Consider the following 20,487-nt stretch of genomic DNA (forward strand, 5'->3'; position numbering starts at 1 on the left):
CAACAACCTGGAACTAAACACCCAGAAGACAAAGGAGATCATTGTGGACTTCAGGCGGACTAGGAATCATGCACACACACCCATCTACATCAACGGAGCTGTAGTGGAGCGTGTGTCGAGTTTCAAGTTCCTTGGCATCCACATCTCAGATGACCTCACATGGTCCCATAACACCTCCGCCCTGGTCAAAAAGGCTCAGCAGCGCCTTTACTTCTTACGGAGCCTTAAAAAAGTTCCCAGGATCCTTGCTGAATTCTACCGCTGTACCATTGAGAGCATACTCATAAACTGCATCTCAGTATGGTACAGCAATTGCTCTGCATCTGACCACAAAGCACTCCAGCGAGTGGTGAAAACTGCTCAATGGATCACTGACACCCAGTTAACCTCCATCGAGAACATTTATCAGAAGCGCAGTCTGGGCAGGGCAAGAAACATCATCAAGGATGTCTCTCACCCTAACCATGGACTTTTCACCCTCCTTCCATCCGGCAGGCGTTACAGGAGCCTACGCTCTCGCACTAGTAGACACTCTTGAACGCCACACCACCAATCTAACCTGCACCTGCTCTTTTACTGCACTGGTCACAGTACTTTACATACATTATTTGCACTATTCATATTTTGCACAGACTGCACATGGTTAAAGCCATTACACTATAAACTGTCTAAAGTTGTTATTGTACAAGCACAGTAAACTATTTCTACTGATTCTATAAACTCTGATTATATTTGTCTGAAAGAAAAAAATCATATACATCTAGGATGTCTTGAGGGTGAGTAAATCATTGGGTAATTAACATTTTTGGGTGAAATATCCCTTTAAGTCCACAGGGGTTGGAGAAAATAATGTGAACACATTAGAAATAGCCAGTATTTTATTAACATTGTTTGTCTTCAAAATAGCTTCCAACCTTCTTGGAATAGATTCAGACAACTTTTGAATAGACTTCAGTTAAATTCTGTCTCTAACTTATGTGACTGCTGAATGTGTTCATGTTTACTGACTACAAACTGAGGATTGAAGTCTAATTAAAAAAAGTATATGTGTGTATGTGTATGTATGTTCCTATATTTAAATGTAATTTCATAAAGGCAGGGTCAGTCTGGTTTCCACTGTCACTTCTGGGGCTTGATCGTCCAGGCTTCCTCTGGGAAGACTGGGTCTCTTAGTTTAGGTTAGAGGAATTTACGAATGAAGGAGGTGTTTCTCTGCGTCTGGAGAGCATCAGTGCTGAGGATCATTTAGGTTAAAGTTAAAGACATTAATAATAATAGCTCAGAACTCACTTTCAGACAGCAGCGAGTGTTTGAAATAACTTCTGTTTGAGATCTGATGTGGATTATGATCACCTTACAAGGCTGAAATATTTATAAGCGATAAAGACTAGGCACACTAGCCATTAACATTACCATAGTAAACATGGTAAGACCGCTTGAAGAAATCAGACGTCAGCTTCTCATTCAGACAATCACAATAGTGTATTATTTATTGTAGTGTATAGTAACATGTTTTAGATTAGATTAGATTAGATTCAACTTTATTGTCATGCGGAGTACAGTACAGAGCTAATGAAATGCAGTTAGCATCTAACCAGAAGTGCAAGAATATAGTGTTTTATATACATAAAAGTGCAGAGTAAGTGAAGCTACGATATACAGAATGTACAGTGGAGTTGCTATATACAATATTGATCAGAGTATATACAGAATATAAATATGAATGCAATGTAGGGATTGTATGTACATTATGAACAGAGCAATGAAGGATTATACAGTATACACATTATGAATAGCAGGAACGTGAGAACAGTGGTAATAAATACAGTTGGACGAGTGTGCAAAAGTATTGTTGAACAATGTATTATATGCAAAATAACAGTAGTGCAATGATATTTTTTGTAGAAATAGTCAAAATTGTAGACCTGTTATGGCCTGAACTTTTTCAACGTCCAGCTGTTTTTTGGGGGGCCCTCTCACAGATTTTCCTGTTAGGGTGGTCTCCAGAACAGCCAGCTCTTGGGCAGAAATGGTCCTGCGAGATCTGTTCGGCTGCTGGAAGACCCTCTTCAGAAAACACTCACTGCACTTTCAGCCAAGAAGTGCTGAATAAAGAGCAGCAGGGAGTGAGAAAGAGAGACTCAACTGACAATTACATTCATAAATTAAAGCTGCAAGCAGCGATGAACGGGCCCTCGCACCCGGGCTCACTGCCATCGTGTGGCTTTAGTAAAAAGGTGAACGTTGAGAAATATGCATTTAAACTCATAAATATAAGTGCAATATATCAAAGTTTATTCCATATGTGTGCCAATCTTCCTGTTGCCAGCAGGTGGCGCTATCGTTATAATGGAATATTGGCCTGCAGATGTGTTCAAGCCAGGACTCTTATCACACATGTGAAGTTTGGGCAAGATCGGACATTTTATGCCTGAGTTATAACATCTTTTATTCCCATGGCGAGACATCGAACTTCGTCATGGCGACATGGACATGCCTTTTAACAAAAACTCAAGATCTTCACAACTAAACATCACACAGGTCTTTAGATAAGACTGACCACAAAAAAGACATTGATGTCATAAAATTTCTAGGAGTAGTTTGTCACAGTGTAAAATATGTCACTTCCAGTTGCCAATAGGTGGTGCTATGACTATAACTGAATATTGGCATGTAGATCTGTTCAGGTGAAGAGTCTTATCAAAAATGTGAAGTTTGGGGCGGATTGGACATTGTATGTGTGAGTTATAGCACCATCATTTTTCATGGCGAATCATCGAAATTTGTCAGGCCGCCATGGACACGCCCTTTAACGAAACCTCAATTCCTTCGCAATTTAGCATGGCAAAGGGCTTTAGATTACACTGACCAAGTTTGGTGTTGATCTGAATAAATCTCTAGGAGGAGTTTGTTAAAATACAACCCCTGAAAATGACAAAAACAACACCAATTTTGCAGGGAAAATTAAAAATAACCGACTTCCTGTTGGGATTCGGATTTCGTACCAAGAGACTTTTTTGTAGCTATTGGTGTGTTACATATGTTTACCGATTTTCGTACATGTATATGACATGTAGCTCGAGGCGCACTCCATTGAAAATGTATAGGTGGCGCTATCGAGCCATTTTGCCACACCCAATGGAATATTAGCCTCCAGATGTGTTCAGGTCAGTACTCTTATCAAACATTTGAAGTTTGGGCAAGATCTGATATTTTATGACAGAGTTACAACAACAACTACTCCCATGGCGAGACATCGAACTTTGACATGGCGCCATGGACACGCCCTTTAACGAAAACTCAAGATCTTCTCAATTTAACATCGTACAGGCCTTTAGATTTGACTGACGACAAAAAAGACATTGATGTCAAAAATTTCTAGGAGTAGTTTGTCGCAGCGTAAAATATGTCACTTCCTGTTGCCAATAGGTGGCGCTATGACTATAACTGAATATGGTCGTGTCAAACTGTTCAGGACAGGAGACTCAGCAAACATGTGAAGTTTGGGGCAGATTGGTCATTGTATGTCTGAGTTATAGCAACTTCCTGTTTCATGGCGAATCATCGAAATTCGCCAGGCCGCCACACACAGGCCCTTCAACGAAAACTCAAAAGCTTCACAATTTAACATCGCAATGGCCTTTAGATTAGGCATACCAAATTTGGTGTTGATCTGAATTAATCTCTAGGAGGAGTTCGTTAAAATACAACGCATGGAAATGACAAAAATGACACAAAATTTGCTCGTAATATTAGAAATAACCGACTTCCTGTTGGGTTTCGGATTTTGCTCCAAGAGACTTTTTTGTAGGTATTGGAGAGTTACATGTGTATACCGATTTTCATACATGTACATGAAACGTAGCTCGAGGCGCACACCGTTGAACGTGTATAGGTGGCGCTGTTGAGCAATTTTACCACACCCACTTCTGAAACCCATATCAGACGTAAATTTTCGCCAGTTCTGAGGTGTGTGCAAAGTTTCATGACTTTTCGAGCATGTTTAGGCCCTCAAAAATGCGATTCATCTTAGAGAAGAAGAATAATAATAATAAATATAGCTGCAAGCAGCGATGGCGGGCTCAAGCCACCAATGCCATCGCCACCCCGGTGGCATCAGGTAAACTGTGCCCAGCGGGCACATGCATTCACAATATCCCTCTGGCAGTGAGGTTTTAAAGGATACGGCAGTTAAAGGGTTAATCCGAATCATCTAGACTTTAAAATCACATTCACAGAACAATATATATATTAGTAACACTGTACAATAAGATTTCATTTATAAACATTATGTTAACATGAACAATATTTATATAGCATTCATTCATGTCAGTTAATATTCCAAACTTAAACATGAAAACATTGTTTTATTGTGATTTTTTTCCAAGTACATTTTACCAATTCCAAACCATATAAATCTTAATAACTACCATTATTTTTTATTTAATCATTTATGAGTGCTATACAATAGTCCAGGAAAGCTGGAAGAGAAAAACTCCTTATATTCATGTGCAGAATTATTAGGCATGTTTTCTTTTACAGATGAAATGCGCTAAAATAGACTTTTAACTCAAACTGTAAGGTCGAAAATTATGAAATACCCATGAGAAATATCAAACACAAATGCAATACAGAAATGGATAAGTTAAGACTTGACCATTGTACAAAAAATACTGACTGGGTCATGAGGTCAGAAAAGAAGAAGAAAAAAGCAGGTCAAGAAGAACTGACAAAAAGAATTGCAAAATAATTAGTAATTAATGTGAAGATTAATTTTTAGTCAATTCTGCAAGACAGACTTTTCAGGAAAGGAGGTGGAATAAAAATGAGCTCCTAAATCTTAATCCTGGATTCTGGAAGATATATTCCTCAAACCATCGGACAAGAGGAGGTGGTGCTGGTCCTTCACGAGTCACTCTAATCTGTGCATAAAGCATATATATAAAGTCTTAATATATAGTATTTCACAATACTTCATGGTATTCTAATTAAATAATTTTTTGGAATCTTAAGTCTCTCAGAGTCCGACACCGAGTAATTCTGGAGACTCCAGGAAAGTGGCAGTTCTGTAAAATGTTGGCGCTGGAGACTAAATGCACCCTGATAGTTTCACACCTAATTCACTTAACACACACACACACACATTACCCACAGTGACAGTGGGACTGAGTGACATCAGATGTATGATAGTTTTTTTTTAATTTTCTATCATCCATATAGTGTTGTATAGTCATGAAACTATGGTCATGAGACCAGTCATTCTGAGGAAATATGCCTCAGAATGACTGGTCTTCTATGTGTACATTTTTTTTTTTAAGTGTTTAGAAGCTGCACTTTAAAAAAATAAAAAGACATTTACTGGTTCCTTTTTTACTATTATTTCAAAAAACATCACGGCAAAACCATTCAAGCTATCCAAAATTCATTCACACCTATTCTGTAAGATAAATTCTTTAAACAGTGGTAAAAGAGGATGTGGTGCTGAACCTTCAAGAGTCACTTAAAACGTATCTGTCCATAAAGCCTATAAAGAATTATTCTTAATATACAGTTCACAATACTTCAGCTTGTTATTCTAATTAAGTGAGGGTCATTTTATCAGTAAAATATATACAATTCATTTTTTTTTTTTGAAAGATTTCTATAAATGATTTAAATCATACTCGTTTCTACAATAGTTATTTAAAAGTAATCCTATAGCTCCCTCTGGTGGCCATTATAGGTACTAAGAATTGCAAGCTTGATTTATAAGTTATGATAGTTTAAATTTTATGCTGGCTCTTGAAAGTGATAAAGCTATGAAACTTACTGTGCTTCCTTCAAATGAGGACTTCTACTTATATAAAAAATTATGAAGATTTAGAATGAAAAATTGTAAAGATATAGTAAAATAACTATTGTATTTTTTTTATGTTACTTTAATAAATCTCTATGGCAACACCATTTAAGGTATCCTAAACCCATTCACAATTTAACATCTCAGTATATTGGCATCATGTTGAAAAAGGAGTATGGAGTAGTATGAGTAGGAGTATGAATTCATTTGCAGGCTTTATCATAAATCCACAATAACATTTCTGAGTTCTGTATCAATCTGTGTTGTTGTTTGTTTATTTTTATCTTTTATTTTTCATAGGAAGATAACTTACTCTCATTTTTAATAAATGTGCTTATAAACCAAGGACAAGCTATTTATAGCTGTATTTATAAACTGCTTACTACTGACTATTAATATTGGGACAAGGCTTTATAAAGCATGAACTGACTATTTAATAATGAGTGCAGTTATTATAAAGTGTTATCAATGAATTTGCTAATGTTAACAAATTAGACATTATTTTACAGTGTTATCAAATCCTTAAATGACTCATAAGCATTTGTGAAAGTTCTGCTTGTATTACAGCTTAGTATTGATCTGTGAGCTGAACAGATTTACTGTTACATCCATGAGATTATGTAAATTCAAATAAATATAATGTCACAGGATTGTCATAGGTCAGTATCAAATGAGTTTGAAATTATTATTTGCAGCACAAATAAGGTTTTTTTAGGATTTTTAAAAATCCCTAAAACTGTCAGAAAAAGGTTAAGGCCTAAGCTATTTCTATGTGAATGGCTAATTTTATTTTTGTTTTTATAATTGTAATACACAAACTAAGAAATTATACAAAATGTATAAAAAGATAAATAAATAAATACGCACACATTAAAAAAGCAGCCAAGTCGAATGAGTTTCCTTTTTTATATAGATTAAAATTGAAGACAGAAGCAAGTGGTAAATGTGGTCACTTTAATATTCAAATCCAGTAGATCCAGTTTATGTTCACGTGGCTGTTTTCGTTTATATTCGCCAAGCTATCATGTGTTTTGAAATAATCTTGTCCGTTATGTGTTCGTTCTTACGACGAAAGGCAGAATCCTGCAGCTCGAGAGATATTATTCTGCCAGTCGCGCTTTCAAATAGTCTTGCACACTTAAACAGGTCACAAACACCTGCATTTAGCTCTTGTTGTGTTACAATGGGTTTATTGTGTGCATTTGTGGTAATATTTTATTTAAAAAAGCTCTTAAACAAGAATAAATTCGTTTGTTTTGAGCTCGACACTGTACGCGCTGATCGGAGGCGTGATTTCAGATAGGCAGCTGCAAATATTTCATTTTCACACAAACAGTTCAAAAACATCTTAATTTAGCTCTTGGTGTGTTCTAATTGGTTGATTGTGTGATATCGCTGTAATAATTTATTTTTAAAAGCTTTAAAACAGGAATAAATTCGTTTTCTCTGAGCTCTTTACTCCAGACGCTCGTGATCACAGCGGTGATTCATCTCTCCTATTTCTCACGTATCTCTGGCCAGAAATAATTTATCCATGAGCCCTGAACCGGTAATAATCAGATATGTTGGTTTAGCTTGTCAGTGTGAATTAAATCTAAGTATTTGTTTGTATTTTTAACCGATTTAAAAGTGAAAGTAAAAGTCCGGGAATTGAACCTGTAGGGGCGCAATTTCTCTCAGACAATGGAAGTCTGAAGCACATATACTCAAACAGAGGGACAGAGTGAGATGAGATGTCTGACAGTTTTTTTAATTTTCTGTTATCCATACAGTGTTGTAAAGTCGTGAAACTATGCATATTTCCTCAGAATTACTTTTTCATCTGTATGAAAAAATTATTTGACGTGTTTGGAAGCTGCAATTTAAAAATACAATAATGATTCCCTTTGTAAGGTCATTTAAAAAAATCACCACGGCAAAACCATTCAAGCTATCCAAAATCCATTCACAATTTAAGTTCCTATCAGAAATACTGATGTGTGTTCAGAGTTTTGTGAAATTCTAAGTATGTTATTTGCCTCAAAATCACCTGAGAAGTATTCCAGTTTGACATGTTGCCACGCCAACAATTTTTTAGATATCAATATCCCCCTTGCAGATTTATATCGGCTGTGTTTTAAAATTATTCTGATGAAGTTTGAAGCAAATCGAGTAATAATAAGATGCTGAATTCAAATCATTTTGAAAATGACACACTTCCTTCTGCCAGTTGGTGGCGCTATAACTTTGACTCCTAATAGTCACATATATGCGATCGACATCATACAACGAATAATCTGATGAAGTTTGATTAAAATCAGGAAATGTATGTGGATGGTATTAGACACTTCCTGTTTCTCATTTCTCGCCATAATTTCAACGCCTCGCCACGAGCAAACCGTTCGAGATATCAAAAATCCCCTGGCAATTTTTCATCCCCAGTGTCTTGAGATCATGTTGACCAAGTTTGGCGGCAATCGAGAAAAAAACCTATGACAAGTATTTCAAATTCCAGAGCATGCGCTTTTTACATAACTCTAAATAGCTGACTTCCTGTTGGGTGGAGCCTATGACATGCAATACGAAAGTTGTTCGGCACGATGAGATCTATATGTGTACTGAGTTTCATATGAATATGTGCAAGTATGTGTGAGCTATACATCAACATTTCTGACTGTGTTCCAGGGGGCGCCGTAGAGCCCCTGTGCCACGCCCGGGTCCCAGCCTCTGCAGGCTCCTAAAGGCCACAGATTCCAAAGTGTGCGCAAATTTTCAAGAGTTTTTGAGTATGTTAAGGACCCCAAAAGCCCACACAACTTTGACGAAAAATTTGAATACTAAACCTTAAATAGCCAACTTCCTGTTGGGCGGAGCCTATGATATGCAATACAAAAGTTGTTTGGATTGATGAGATTTATATGTGTACCGAGTTTCATTCGTCTACGAGCAAGAATGTATGATATATGGCCCTCCATATTCCAGGGGGCGCTGTAGAGCCCCTGTGCCACGCCCGTGTATCAGTCTCTGCCCGGCCCTAATGGCCGCAGGTTCCAATCTGTGTGCCAATTTTCAAGACTTTTTAAGCACGTTAAGGGCCCCAAAAGCCCCCGAGACGTTGGAAAAAAAAATAATAATAATAATAATAATAATAATAATAATAATAATAATAAAAAATAATCCTAAGGAAAACAATAGGCCTCTCGCCCTTTGGGCTTGAGCCCTAATAATAATAATAATAAACGGAGCAATTCCAAGAGGGTCCTCACACCATCGGTGCTCGGGCCCTAATGAACTAAAGTCAACAATTAATGTTGCATGTCACAATTAAGTATCACATAACAAACTTTATATATTCACCATTCACTTTACAAAAGGAAACAAACCTGTTCCTGTCTTCCGGGTCTGATAACAAGTGCAGGTCAAAGTTCAAGCTTCAGACTTAAAATGTGAATAAATGACAAAAACAACAGCAGCTAACAATAAAGATATTCTAAGACAAAAATAAATGGAGTAAAATCAATCTTTTTGAGACATAGTTCTTATTTTAATTATGCATTTATGAAGTAACTGATGTATTTGCCCTCTTTTTTGGACATAGTATAATATGCATCATCTACAGTGCATAATATCATCCAAAGATTCAGAGAATCTGGAACAATCTCTGTGCGTAAGGGTCAAGGCTGGAAAACCATACTGGATGCCTGTGATCTTCAGCTCTTAGAAAGCACTGCATCACATACAGGAATGATACTGTAATGGAAGTCACAACATGGGCTCAGGAATACTTATAGAAAACATTGTCAGTGAACACAATCCACCGTTACCGGCTAAAACTCTTTTGACAAAGTCTTACCGGATCATTACCTAGAAAGGACCTCTACTGCCCTGAAAGACAGCGGAGACCAGGACAACTAGAGCCCCAGATACAGATCCCCTGTAAAGACCTTGTCTCAGAGGAGCACCAGGACAAGACCACAGGAAACAGATGATTCTTCTGCACAATCTGACTTTGCTGCAGCCTGGAATTGAACTACTGGTTTCGTCTGGTCAGAGGAGAACTGACCCCAACTGAGCCTGGTTTCTCCCAAGGTTTTTTTCTCCATTCTGTCACCGATGGAGTTTCGGTTCCTTGCCGCTGTCGCCTCTGGCTTGCTTAGTTGGGGACACTTCATCTACAGCGATATTGTTGACTTGATTGCAAATTAAAACAGACACTATTTCAACTGAACAGAGATGACATCAATGAATTCAATGATGAACTGCCTTTAACTATCATTTTGCATTATTGAGACACTGTTTTCCAAATGAATGTTGTTCAGTGCTTTGGCGCAATGTATTTTGTTTAAAGCACTATATAAATAAAGGTGATTGATTGATTGATTGATTCAGATCTGTGCTCGCACTGCCGCTAACACAGAGAGAGCAGTTACCATGTTTGGTTAAGAAACATCTTCATTCAACTACACAGTATTATTTCTGTCTTACAGTCATTCTTATTACCACAGAAAAACTGGGATAAAGGTTATTTATTCAGATATAAACAAAACATTGACATCTATATGGCAGCGATCAAAATAGAGCAAATCCCCTTTTGAAAGTACTGCGCTTCAAATAATGCTCGTGTCCATTGCACAAGTGTCTTAAAAATGTATTTGTCAATGAATGAAGTTTTCATTCAAGAGAATAGTTCAAAAACGCTGATTCATCCAGTAATGAAACAAGTGAAGTAGGTTTATGAGTGAGTCGTTGAATCAGTGATTCAAACAACTTTTTCATCCTCCTAATATAAAAAACTGGGGTTTTAAATATATTATATATACACTACCTTCAAAAGTTTTTGAAATATAAGATTTGTAATGTTTTTTAAAGTCTTTTCTGCTCACCAAACCTACATTTATTTGATCCAAAGTACAGCAAAAACTGTAAAATTGACTGCATCATTTCTCCAGTCTTCAGTCACATGATCTTCAGAAATAATTTTAATATCCTGATTTGCTGTTAAAAAACAAAACAAACATTTATTATTATTAAGTTGAAAACAGGTTTTCAGGTTTCTTTGATATAAAGTTCAGAAGAACAAAATTTATGTGAAATATAATTAACTCCTTAACTGTCACTCATGTTTTTGAACATTGACTTTGTAGTGCACAATCCAAACTTAAATTTTTATAATTCATGAATGAAAATATTTTGTAACATGATATTGATGTACCATTTACATGGAAATGCAATGTCTGATTTTAAAATGGGTTTTAAAGGATTAATTTTGAGATTTTAAGTTTTCAGTCGATATATAACTTCTGATGATTTCTAAAATGTGATAGAGAAAAAGGCAACAAACAAGTCTTCTTTTTTAAACAAAGGTCAAAACTCCAGTTATAATTTAGATTTTTAAGGGTGCACTCTTGTCATAAATTAATGGATTACTTTTCCTACATAATTTTTAGCAAAAAACACTGGTAAAATATATATTTGGGAGTCTTAGACCTTTCCAACGATATATAGTTTGTCAAGATTAGATTAGATTTAATTGTAATATAGTGAAGTAAATGTAGGCATCCCACAGAGTGGACGGGTGACAGATTTCAGGTTAAATAAATATTGGTAACACTTAAGTATTAACTACGACATTTCTCTCAATAAATTATTAATTTGCTGCTCATTAATAGTTAGTAAGGTAGTTGTTAGGTTTAGGTATTGGTTACGATTAGGGATGCAGAATAAGGTCAAGTATAATAAGGCATTAATATGTTCTTAATTAACACTAACACATGGCTAATATTCTAGTAATATGCATGCTAATAAGCAACTCATAGCTGTTACATATTCTAAAGTGTTACTGAAATATTTTGTTATAAATTTCTTTGTCACACTTGATCAATTTAAAGAATCCTTGCAAAATAAATTGCAAAATAAAAAAAAATTATTTCCTGCTGTCACGGCCTGGGATTGATAGAGGACTCAGATTTAGAGTTGTGAGAAAGTAGATCCTTTATTCTCGTCACAAAACACAGAATAACATAAACGATAGCTGAATGCTGCTCAGGTGAGTGGAGACTTCAGAGCTGGCAGGCCGTGTCTGTGGACCACTCGAGCTGCCGGATCTCTGTACTACGAGTCCTGAAGCACGGCTGATCCGAGGGCAAGACAAAGATGCTTGTCCTCAGACACAGAACACGAGCAAGAACTAATCAATCTACTCTCGACCAAGGACAGAAAAGCACAGACATATATGGGAGTGAGGGAATAAGAGACAGGTGGGGGAGAGTCAGCTCGTGGTCCATTTTATTTCATTTCTTAAGAAAAGGTTTATAAGATGTATAATCAAGAGCACAAAGAGATGACAGATTTATTAGTGAGAGCGCTGAAGAGAAAAGAAGCTGGACATTACCTCAGCGGCTGTGTTTCAGATCAAGTGTAAAAAACAACAGAGCAAAGAATCCAGAAGAAGAAAAAAGAGAAGATGCAAAGGCCTTTTATAAAGCAGTTGTGAGGGGATTTCCAGTGTGATGTCAGAAGACACTGGATCCACCTGATGTCTATAAAAGACTGAAGTGATGATCAAATCAGATGCTGAAGAGCTCTCCGGCTCCAGAACCATTGCTGATATTGCCTTGAGCAAACTACTTACTCACATTTATACTTTATTCCAGACTTACACAGTAGTTGTAGAATATTTACTAATTGTAATAAATAAACTGACATGTTGTATATAACATTGATGGCATTGATGTATAGCTAAGAACAGACCACGGAGAAGTCTTCTGTGACCTGTTTTGTGAAGATGAACTCAGACGTTTATGAGACAGAGTAGATTTGACTTACTTTACCTCCCTGAGAATAAATAATATAAAGTAGAAGGTGTAGGAAATTTAGCACAATATATATCTTAAACATCTCTACAGTTTTTTACCTTTTAACTTTGCCTTGATCTGCCACCTTTGTAGTTTTTCTAACACATTTTATTCCTGTTTGTTCTGGACCGAATCCATCGCCAAAGCACAATGGATTGTGGGTAATTTTAGCCATTGTAGTGTGGACAGATCCACACTTCAAAAATCGACCTGAAATAGTAGACCATCCTTGGCACTTGTCATACTCTTCTCAACGTACTACGCTTTGGGACAGGACACACTTATAGGGCTTGGGCGCCGAGTTGCATTCTGGGACGTGGCGGCCATGTTGCTTGCCTCGCGAATGTAAACATACAGCAAGTTGAACGAGAAGAAGCAGAGTTGGGAGAAAGAAAAGAAGATGTTAAAATCTTCTGTGAAGACCTGAGGTGCCTTGGCTTTGGGCACTGTCTCTGGAACGGTCTCGGGCACCGCCTCGGTCAAGGCATCGGGAGCGACCTCGGACATTGCCTCGGGAATGGCCTCAGGCACCGCCTCGGTAACGGCCTCGGGAGCGGTCACAGGCACCGCATCGGGAACGGCCTCAGGCTCCGCCTCGGCCTCCGGAACCGCCTCGGGCACCACCTCGACATCGGGCTCCGCCTCGGCCTCCGGAACCGCCTCGGGCACCACCTCGACATCGGGCTCCGCCTCGGCCTCCGGAACCGCCTCGGGCACCGCCTCGGCCTCCGGAACAGCATCGGTCACCGCCTCGGCCTCCAGAACAGCATTGGGCACCGCATCGGGAACGACCTCGGGCACCGCCTCGGCATCGGGCACCGCCTCGGCATCGGGCACCACCTCGGTCTCTGGAATAGCATCGGCCACCGTTTCAGCCTCCAGAACAGCATCGGGCACCGCATTGTGCACCACCTCGGCCTCTGGAACAGCATCAGGTACCACTTCGGGCACCGACTCGGGGACGGTAGCGGTCCGCTCGGAAACATCCTCCTGGATGGCAGCGGCCTGCTCGGGAACGTCCTCCTGGACGGCAACGGCCCGCTCGGGAATGTCCCCTTGGATGGCAGCGGCCTGCTCGAGAACGTCCTCCTGGACGGCAGTGGCCCGCTCGGGAACATCCTCCTGGACAGCAGCAGCCGGCTCGGGAACGTTCTCCAGGCTTTGAGGAACGGTAGACGCCCGTCTCCTCGTCCTCCGTCCTTTATGACGGCGAGTCGGTGGCACCTGTACTGTCGACTCAGGCGTTGAGTCGGCCATCTTGTGCTGTGGTGCTGGGTTGGTGGCCATCTTGTGCTGTGGCTCTAAGCTGGCGGCCATCTTGAGCTGTGGCATTGGGCTGGCGGCCAATTTGTGCTCTGGCGCTGGGCTGGCGGTCATTTTGTGCTGTGGCGCTGGGTTGACGGCCATCTTGTGCTGAGGCACTGACTCAGCAGCCATCTTGTGCTGTGGCGCTGGGTTGGCGGCCATCCTGTGCTGAGGCGCTGGCTAGGATCCTTTATAGCATCTCAAAGTAGTCGAGTAGGGTGTCAGCGGCCATCTCGGGTGTTGGTGCTGAGCTGGCAGCCATCTTGCCCTGTGGGGTGAGGCTGGCTTCCATCTGGCCTCGTGGTGCGGGGTTGGTGGTTATGCACCGCAGCGGCGCTGGGTCGGCGGCCATCTTGTGTTGTGCTTCCTCTCGCCCACCTCCTCCTCGACGACCTCCCCTGGTCCCGCGAAACACGACCAGGCGGGTCCCCTCAAAGCAACTGCCTCTCTCCCGCTCGATGGCTGGGGAAGAAGCGTGAATCTGCATACCACTGGATCTCGTTGCGGACGGAGTCCTTCTGTCACGTGAGGCAACACAGAAAACAAGGAGAGATCCAATAGCAGGTAAGCAGTTTAATATAGGGCAAATCCAGAGGGGTAAACAGTCCAAGCAGGGTCAAAACCAGAATATCCAACACCAAACATTAACAGGACACGAACACAGGGCAAGGCAAAGCAAGACAAGGGCAAGAGTTGACGGACATGTAAAACGCATCGACATTAAACAAGGACTCCGTAACAAGGACAGAAACAACCCAGGTATTTAAAGAAAAGTGCAAACGATGTAAGTGAAAACAGCTGAAAACAATGAACAGTGACGATAAGGGGAAGTGAGACCTCTAGTGGACACCCAGTGATACACAGACCAGACACACTGTGACAATTACACCCCACAATACAGCAACGGTTTACCATGGTTGAAATACATTTTTAATTAATCAAATTAAGACACACGGATGAGAGGGAGTATGTCTAAACACTGCGCAGTAGCCTGAGTGGCAGAAAAGGAGGCTACCAACGTGGCGGCCACGCCAAGTAATGACGTCACGACGCCCAAGCCCTATTTTAATCTCAAAGACTATGGGCTAGTCTTAATTGTAATTTTAATATTAGCAAGCTTCCCATAAAACTTTCCAATTTTCACAAACAGGTATTGTTATCATGGATGATTATATACAAACACAATTCCCCCCCACAAATGCTTAATTTGGAATAATAATTACATTACACACCAAAATAAATCTATTTTTTAGGTAATTGGTTTAGTAAAACTATTTTGTTGGTTTCTCAACTTTTGAATAGTAGTAATGGTCATGTGCTTACATATTTAGAATTTGTAGAAAAATTTTCATTTTATATACCGGTTAAGGAGTATATGATGGTTATTAATGCCATCCCTTTAGAACTTAGGAAATTATTATGATACAGTCAAAAAATTAAAATTAGATTTCAATCTTAAATTGGAAGGTATAAATATAAAAGAACAAAAACGTAATAGCAATTATCTTAGAAAGATTTGCCAAATTTCCAGTGTTACTTTAGCCATTGGTTTTTGGAGATCACAATTTCAAGATGTCAACTGGAAAGAAACCTTTAAGATCTCCAGACGTTTTTGTATCACAAATAAAATTAGAGAGGTATCATACAAGATTGTTCATCGTATTTATCCTGTAAAACAGGTAATTGCAAAGTTTTGTAAATATATTGACTTGAAGTGTGTTTTTTGTAAAGGCGGAAATGAGAGTATTGTTCATTTTATGATTGTATTTATACAAATTTATTTTGGTGTGATCTATTTTTTTTTTTTGTTTGTTAAACAAAGTATTAATATTGAATTGCAACTTAAAGAAAATTATGTTTTTTTTTTTTTTTGAGTATACCATTGATTTAAAAATTTGGTATATTGTGAATTTACTCATTATCAGTGTTGGGGAGTAACTAGTTACATGTAACGGCGTTACGTAATTTAATTACAAAATTAATGTAACTGTAATTAGTTACAGTTACTAAGAATAATGAGTAATTAAATTACAGTTACTTATGAATTTTTTAACGATTACAAAGGGGATTACATTTGAATATTTACACACATCCACATACAGATTTAACTGATTTCTTTCAGGTCAGTTTCATCTGTAAAGATGCTTTTTTGTCTTTTTTTGTCTTTTTTTTTTTTTATCAAGCAGCAGCACGTTGTTCATCAGTCATCACTCAAAATATATAAAGGACATCATTATTATCTGTTGTAATGTTACAGTAGTAATTTAGTAATTTAAATGGTTACTATTGTTTAACTGTGGTAACCAAAAATTTACAATTATTTTACAAATTTATTTATTTAAAAATAAACACGAATCCATTTGCAAAACAAAAAACCATACAAGGTTATTGTACTTTTATATAGGCTAATAAAAGCATGGTAAATTTTTGTAAGGGAAAAACATGACTCGTGTACAGTATTAGGATTTTTCTATAAATATATTGTAGTATTGTAGAGTATTGTATCGTAAAGTACAGTTTTGTTCAATCTTGAGTATTAAGATGGATAACGGGGCAAAATAATGAGACTGAAGAGAAAAATGGAAGTGAAGGTGCCGTTCAGGAGAGAACTTTTAATTATTTGGCATGTCCCCATATTAAAGATTTAAACCTTTTTTATGTCAGGTCCATACAAAAAATAGTATTGTCCATTAATTTGTTTGTATGAGTTTGAATTTTCCTCTCTGATTTTTTTTTCCCCAGTCTGCCCCTCCTGTAAATTAATGGCAAAGACATGCAGTTTCATTTACTACACATAGGCCTACTGAAGCTCGCAGTGTTTTCAACCTCTGCCGTCTCAATATATGAGTACACCAGCACATACACATAATTTCTAGAACTGCTCTGTCACTTCATGCATTTTACTTATTTTGAGAAAACTATCATATCATATATAAAGAGACAGCAGTTAAAAAAAGAGTTTATTAAACATCATATGACACATGCTTATTAGATAACTGCATTTGAGTTGATATATATGTTTTTTTATTATAATGTTCACAAATTTAGAAAAGTAATCAAAAAGTACTCAAAAGTAATTAGTTACATTACTTTAATAAAGTAATTGAAAAAGTTACACTACTATTACATTTTAAACAGGGTAACTTGTAATCTGTAACCTATTACATTTCCAAAGTAACCTTCCCAACACTACTCATTATATATGGAAAATTCTTTATTCACAAATGTAAATGGGCAGGGAAAAATCCTAATTTTACTCATTTCAAAATAGAAATGGGTCACTACCTGTATACTTTAAAAGAAAAAATAAATGAAAAAGCCAAAAAAAAAAAAAACTGTAAGTTTCTTTAAAGCCTTAAATCTATTTTTTGAATAAATTATTATTTGTATTAGTTTACAGATGTGTATTTATTTTATTTTATTTTTTTTAAGCATTTGTTTGAATTCTGTTTTAATGTTATTGCCCTTATGTTCTTTGTTCTAAAAACTGCAATAAAAAACAAACAAACAAACAAAAAAAAAACTATGGGCTAGTTGCATATCTCCGCCATCTTGGATTTCCGGTCTTGCGAGTGTGTGCGAAGATATTTGAAACTTGTGTATGTTTGGGTCTGGTGAATGAATTAAATACACTAGTGTTCCCTACTGTTCACTAAATGAAAGTTGAACACATGTTGTGTATACACAGCTACATAATGTATTTTTACCTTACCAATTATGTAAATGTACAAATTACTTATTTCTCAAAAATGTGTGTATTACATTGATTTTTTTTTATGAAATATTTACCACATGAGACGTGGGCTGCGATTTATCTTCATAAGGATCCATTTCTCAATTGTGCACATACATCAGTTTGTTTCATCATTTTCACAACATATTTTATTATTTTACACAGTGAACTAATACATGACTAATTTTAATATCTGTTTAATCTGATAATTAATGCAAAAGAATAACAATATACATGCACTGCTCATAGACAGATGATTTATGCTGCAGATCTTCCACAAAACAAATAAACATTGATAAAAAACACACATGAATGCAAACAGCGATCTTTTATTTAATGCAAACCTACCATAATTACATTATGTTTAATTGTACAGATAGTTACAAATCACGTTATCAAATAAATAAAACATGGTTTATCAGAAATCTCTTTGCGTCTCCTTTAATTCCATTAATAACATGGAAATTTGACAAATTGCTTTATATCTTTTGACACATGTAAGTGCTGCACTTGACAATCACATTTAAACATCTGAATCATTATGAATGAGTTTAATAGAAATATTATTAAACTGAAGCGCCAGACAGACTCATCTGAGCTTCTTCCTCCTCTGTTCCAGCTTTACATTAAACACAATGATCATCTGCTTGAATACTAAAGCAACATTAATCATTCAATATCATGTTTCTAACACACATGCTGCATTATTTGATTGTAAAGTCTGAGTCTCTTCACCTGTATGGATCACATTTACACATTTATCACACATTTATTTCTCCTCATAGACACAGTAGTGAAGCTCTTCTGTGGATCTTCAGCTGATGTTTACTGCTCCTCTCAAGATCACTTCACTTTATGAGATACTGCATTTAGCAGCTACACTAAAAAAGAGAAGATAAGAGAAGATCATCAGAGTTCAGTGGAAAAAAAAGTACAAATTAGTTAAAATATTTTAACCAAACCGCAGGAGATTCCTGTTAATAGTAGACTTGAGGAGACATTGTTCAAAGTGTGTCTTGTTGTTCAAGTTGTTGCTAACTGAGCAGAAGTGTTTAGCTGAATCTAAATTGTGTCTAATTCTTCACTTGTGTGTCAAGAAAGCATATAATAAGTGTGATAATGCAGATGCAGCCGGATGTTATCACAGAATAAGTCTCTTCAGGAGGACACAAGTCCTGATCACCCTGTCGGGTTTATTCTGTGATAACAAGCGGCTGGAGGGACATTATCTCTTACAGAAAGTAAGTGTAAAGTAATGTGACGTGTTGCTTGTCAAAGTAAAAACACACAAGAGACAGAGACATTGATCATGTGATGCTGGACGACTGTGAGCTGAAGCTGAATCTGCTCTGATTTTACCAGCGTTTTCCTACAATCTGAACAAATCTATTTCAAACTCTAATGATTCACTATTACTGATCTCATTAATAAAGCAGCTGTTGCTGTAGAAAGCTGTGACAGTCTGCTTTTCTTCTCTTTCCTCCTTTGTGTTCAACATTTTTAGCAACTTTACATTTCATTCTGATACAAACGCTTTGAAATAAAGCTTGATGATCATTTGATCAACTCTTTTCACTAATATCTGAAAGTATATATTTGTTCACATATCAGAGGTAAATGAATCTCTTTAATATCACAAAGTGAAGTTTACTCACCTCAGTTCACAGTTTGAGTCTCGTAGCACATCAATGAGCTTCTGCTTTGAGTCTCCAATCATATTACCACTCAGATCAATCTCTTTTAGAAACTGCAGAGCTTTTGTGTTTGTCAAAGACTGAGTTAAAGAAGAAACATCTGTAATGTCACAGACATAAAGACTAGAAAGAGACAAACAGAGGAAGAGAGATCATCTTACAAACAAATCATTAAGATGAAGAATCTTTCACAAATATAATGTGAACACATTCATCATGAGATATTGAGTATAAAGTGTTTTGTTGAACTCTTATGTGCTGTTCGTTTGGGGACGACACTCGTGCTGTTTGGGCTCTATATTTGTATTTAATTTTACTCAGTTCATTAATGTTTTTACTCCATTTACTAAGGATTTATGATTTTTTTTAATTTATAAAATAATTTAAAAATATATTTTAAATAGGTTTTTATATAAAAATAACTTTTTATGTAAAATTCACTTTATAAAAGACTCACATTCCTAACTTTTATTAATGGGAATAACATGATGTGTGTGTTTTTCCTCCATCATGTATTTTGTGGTCTAAATTGTGGTGGATTTATTGATTTTATTTGATGAATTTAGAAGAGAAAGTATTGATTTGATAATTTCCTCATTCATTTCAATGTGAATCTCCAGAGAGAGACTTTTTTCACACTAACACACAACCAGATCTCAATCCAATTTAATTTTCTATTTGTAGATCTACCAAGTGTTGACAACCGTACAAAGTCTCATGTCATTTAGATAAAGGGAACATTAGTTTTTATTTCAGCAAACATCATTTGGGGTCTCAAAAGACCTTGAACAGCACATAAGAGTTAAACAAAGTGATTTTCATCATTTTGATTCTTGTCTGAATGTTACTGACCTCAATCTCTCCAGTTTACAGCGTGAATCCTTCAGTACGTCACATAAGTGATTCAGTCCTGTGTTTTTTATTTGATTCACGCTCAGGTTCAGTTCTCTCAGGTGTGATGGGTTTGATTTCAGAGCTGAAGTCAGGATGACACACTGTTCCTCTGTAATACTGCATCTATACAGACTGAAGACAGAAAGAGAAAACACAATGAATCAGACACGTTATGTTCATGTGGGAGTAATT

At 37.1% G+C, this 20,487-nt stretch overlaps 1 protein-coding gene across 1 annotated transcript in view; it reads right to left on the reverse strand.

The window, feature by feature from the left end:
• Positions 1–14,046, reverse strand: part of LOC113040612 (NACHT, LRR and PYD domains-containing protein 3-like) — a 39,912-nt gene extending 25,866 nt beyond the window's left edge. The window contains exons 1-4 of the mRNA XM_026198910.1: positions 13,984–14,046; positions 13,582–13,893; positions 13,093–13,215; positions 12,646–12,649 (exon numbers count right to left, since the gene is read on the reverse strand). Of these exons, the coding sequence (XP_026054695.1) occupies positions 12,646–12,649; positions 13,093–13,215; positions 13,582–13,893; positions 13,984–14,046 (502 nt within the window). The remainder of the gene's footprint in view (positions 1–12,645; positions 12,650–13,092; positions 13,216–13,581; positions 13,894–13,983) is intronic.
• Positions 14,047–20,487: the final 6,441 nt, after the last annotated feature.

Source organism: Carassius auratus, chromosome 22, assembly GCF_003368295.1.
Source record: "Carassius auratus strain Wakin chromosome 22, ASM336829v1, whole genome shotgun sequence".
Classification (NCBI taxonomy): domain Eukaryota; kingdom Metazoa; phylum Chordata; class Actinopteri; order Cypriniformes; family Cyprinidae; genus Carassius; species Carassius auratus.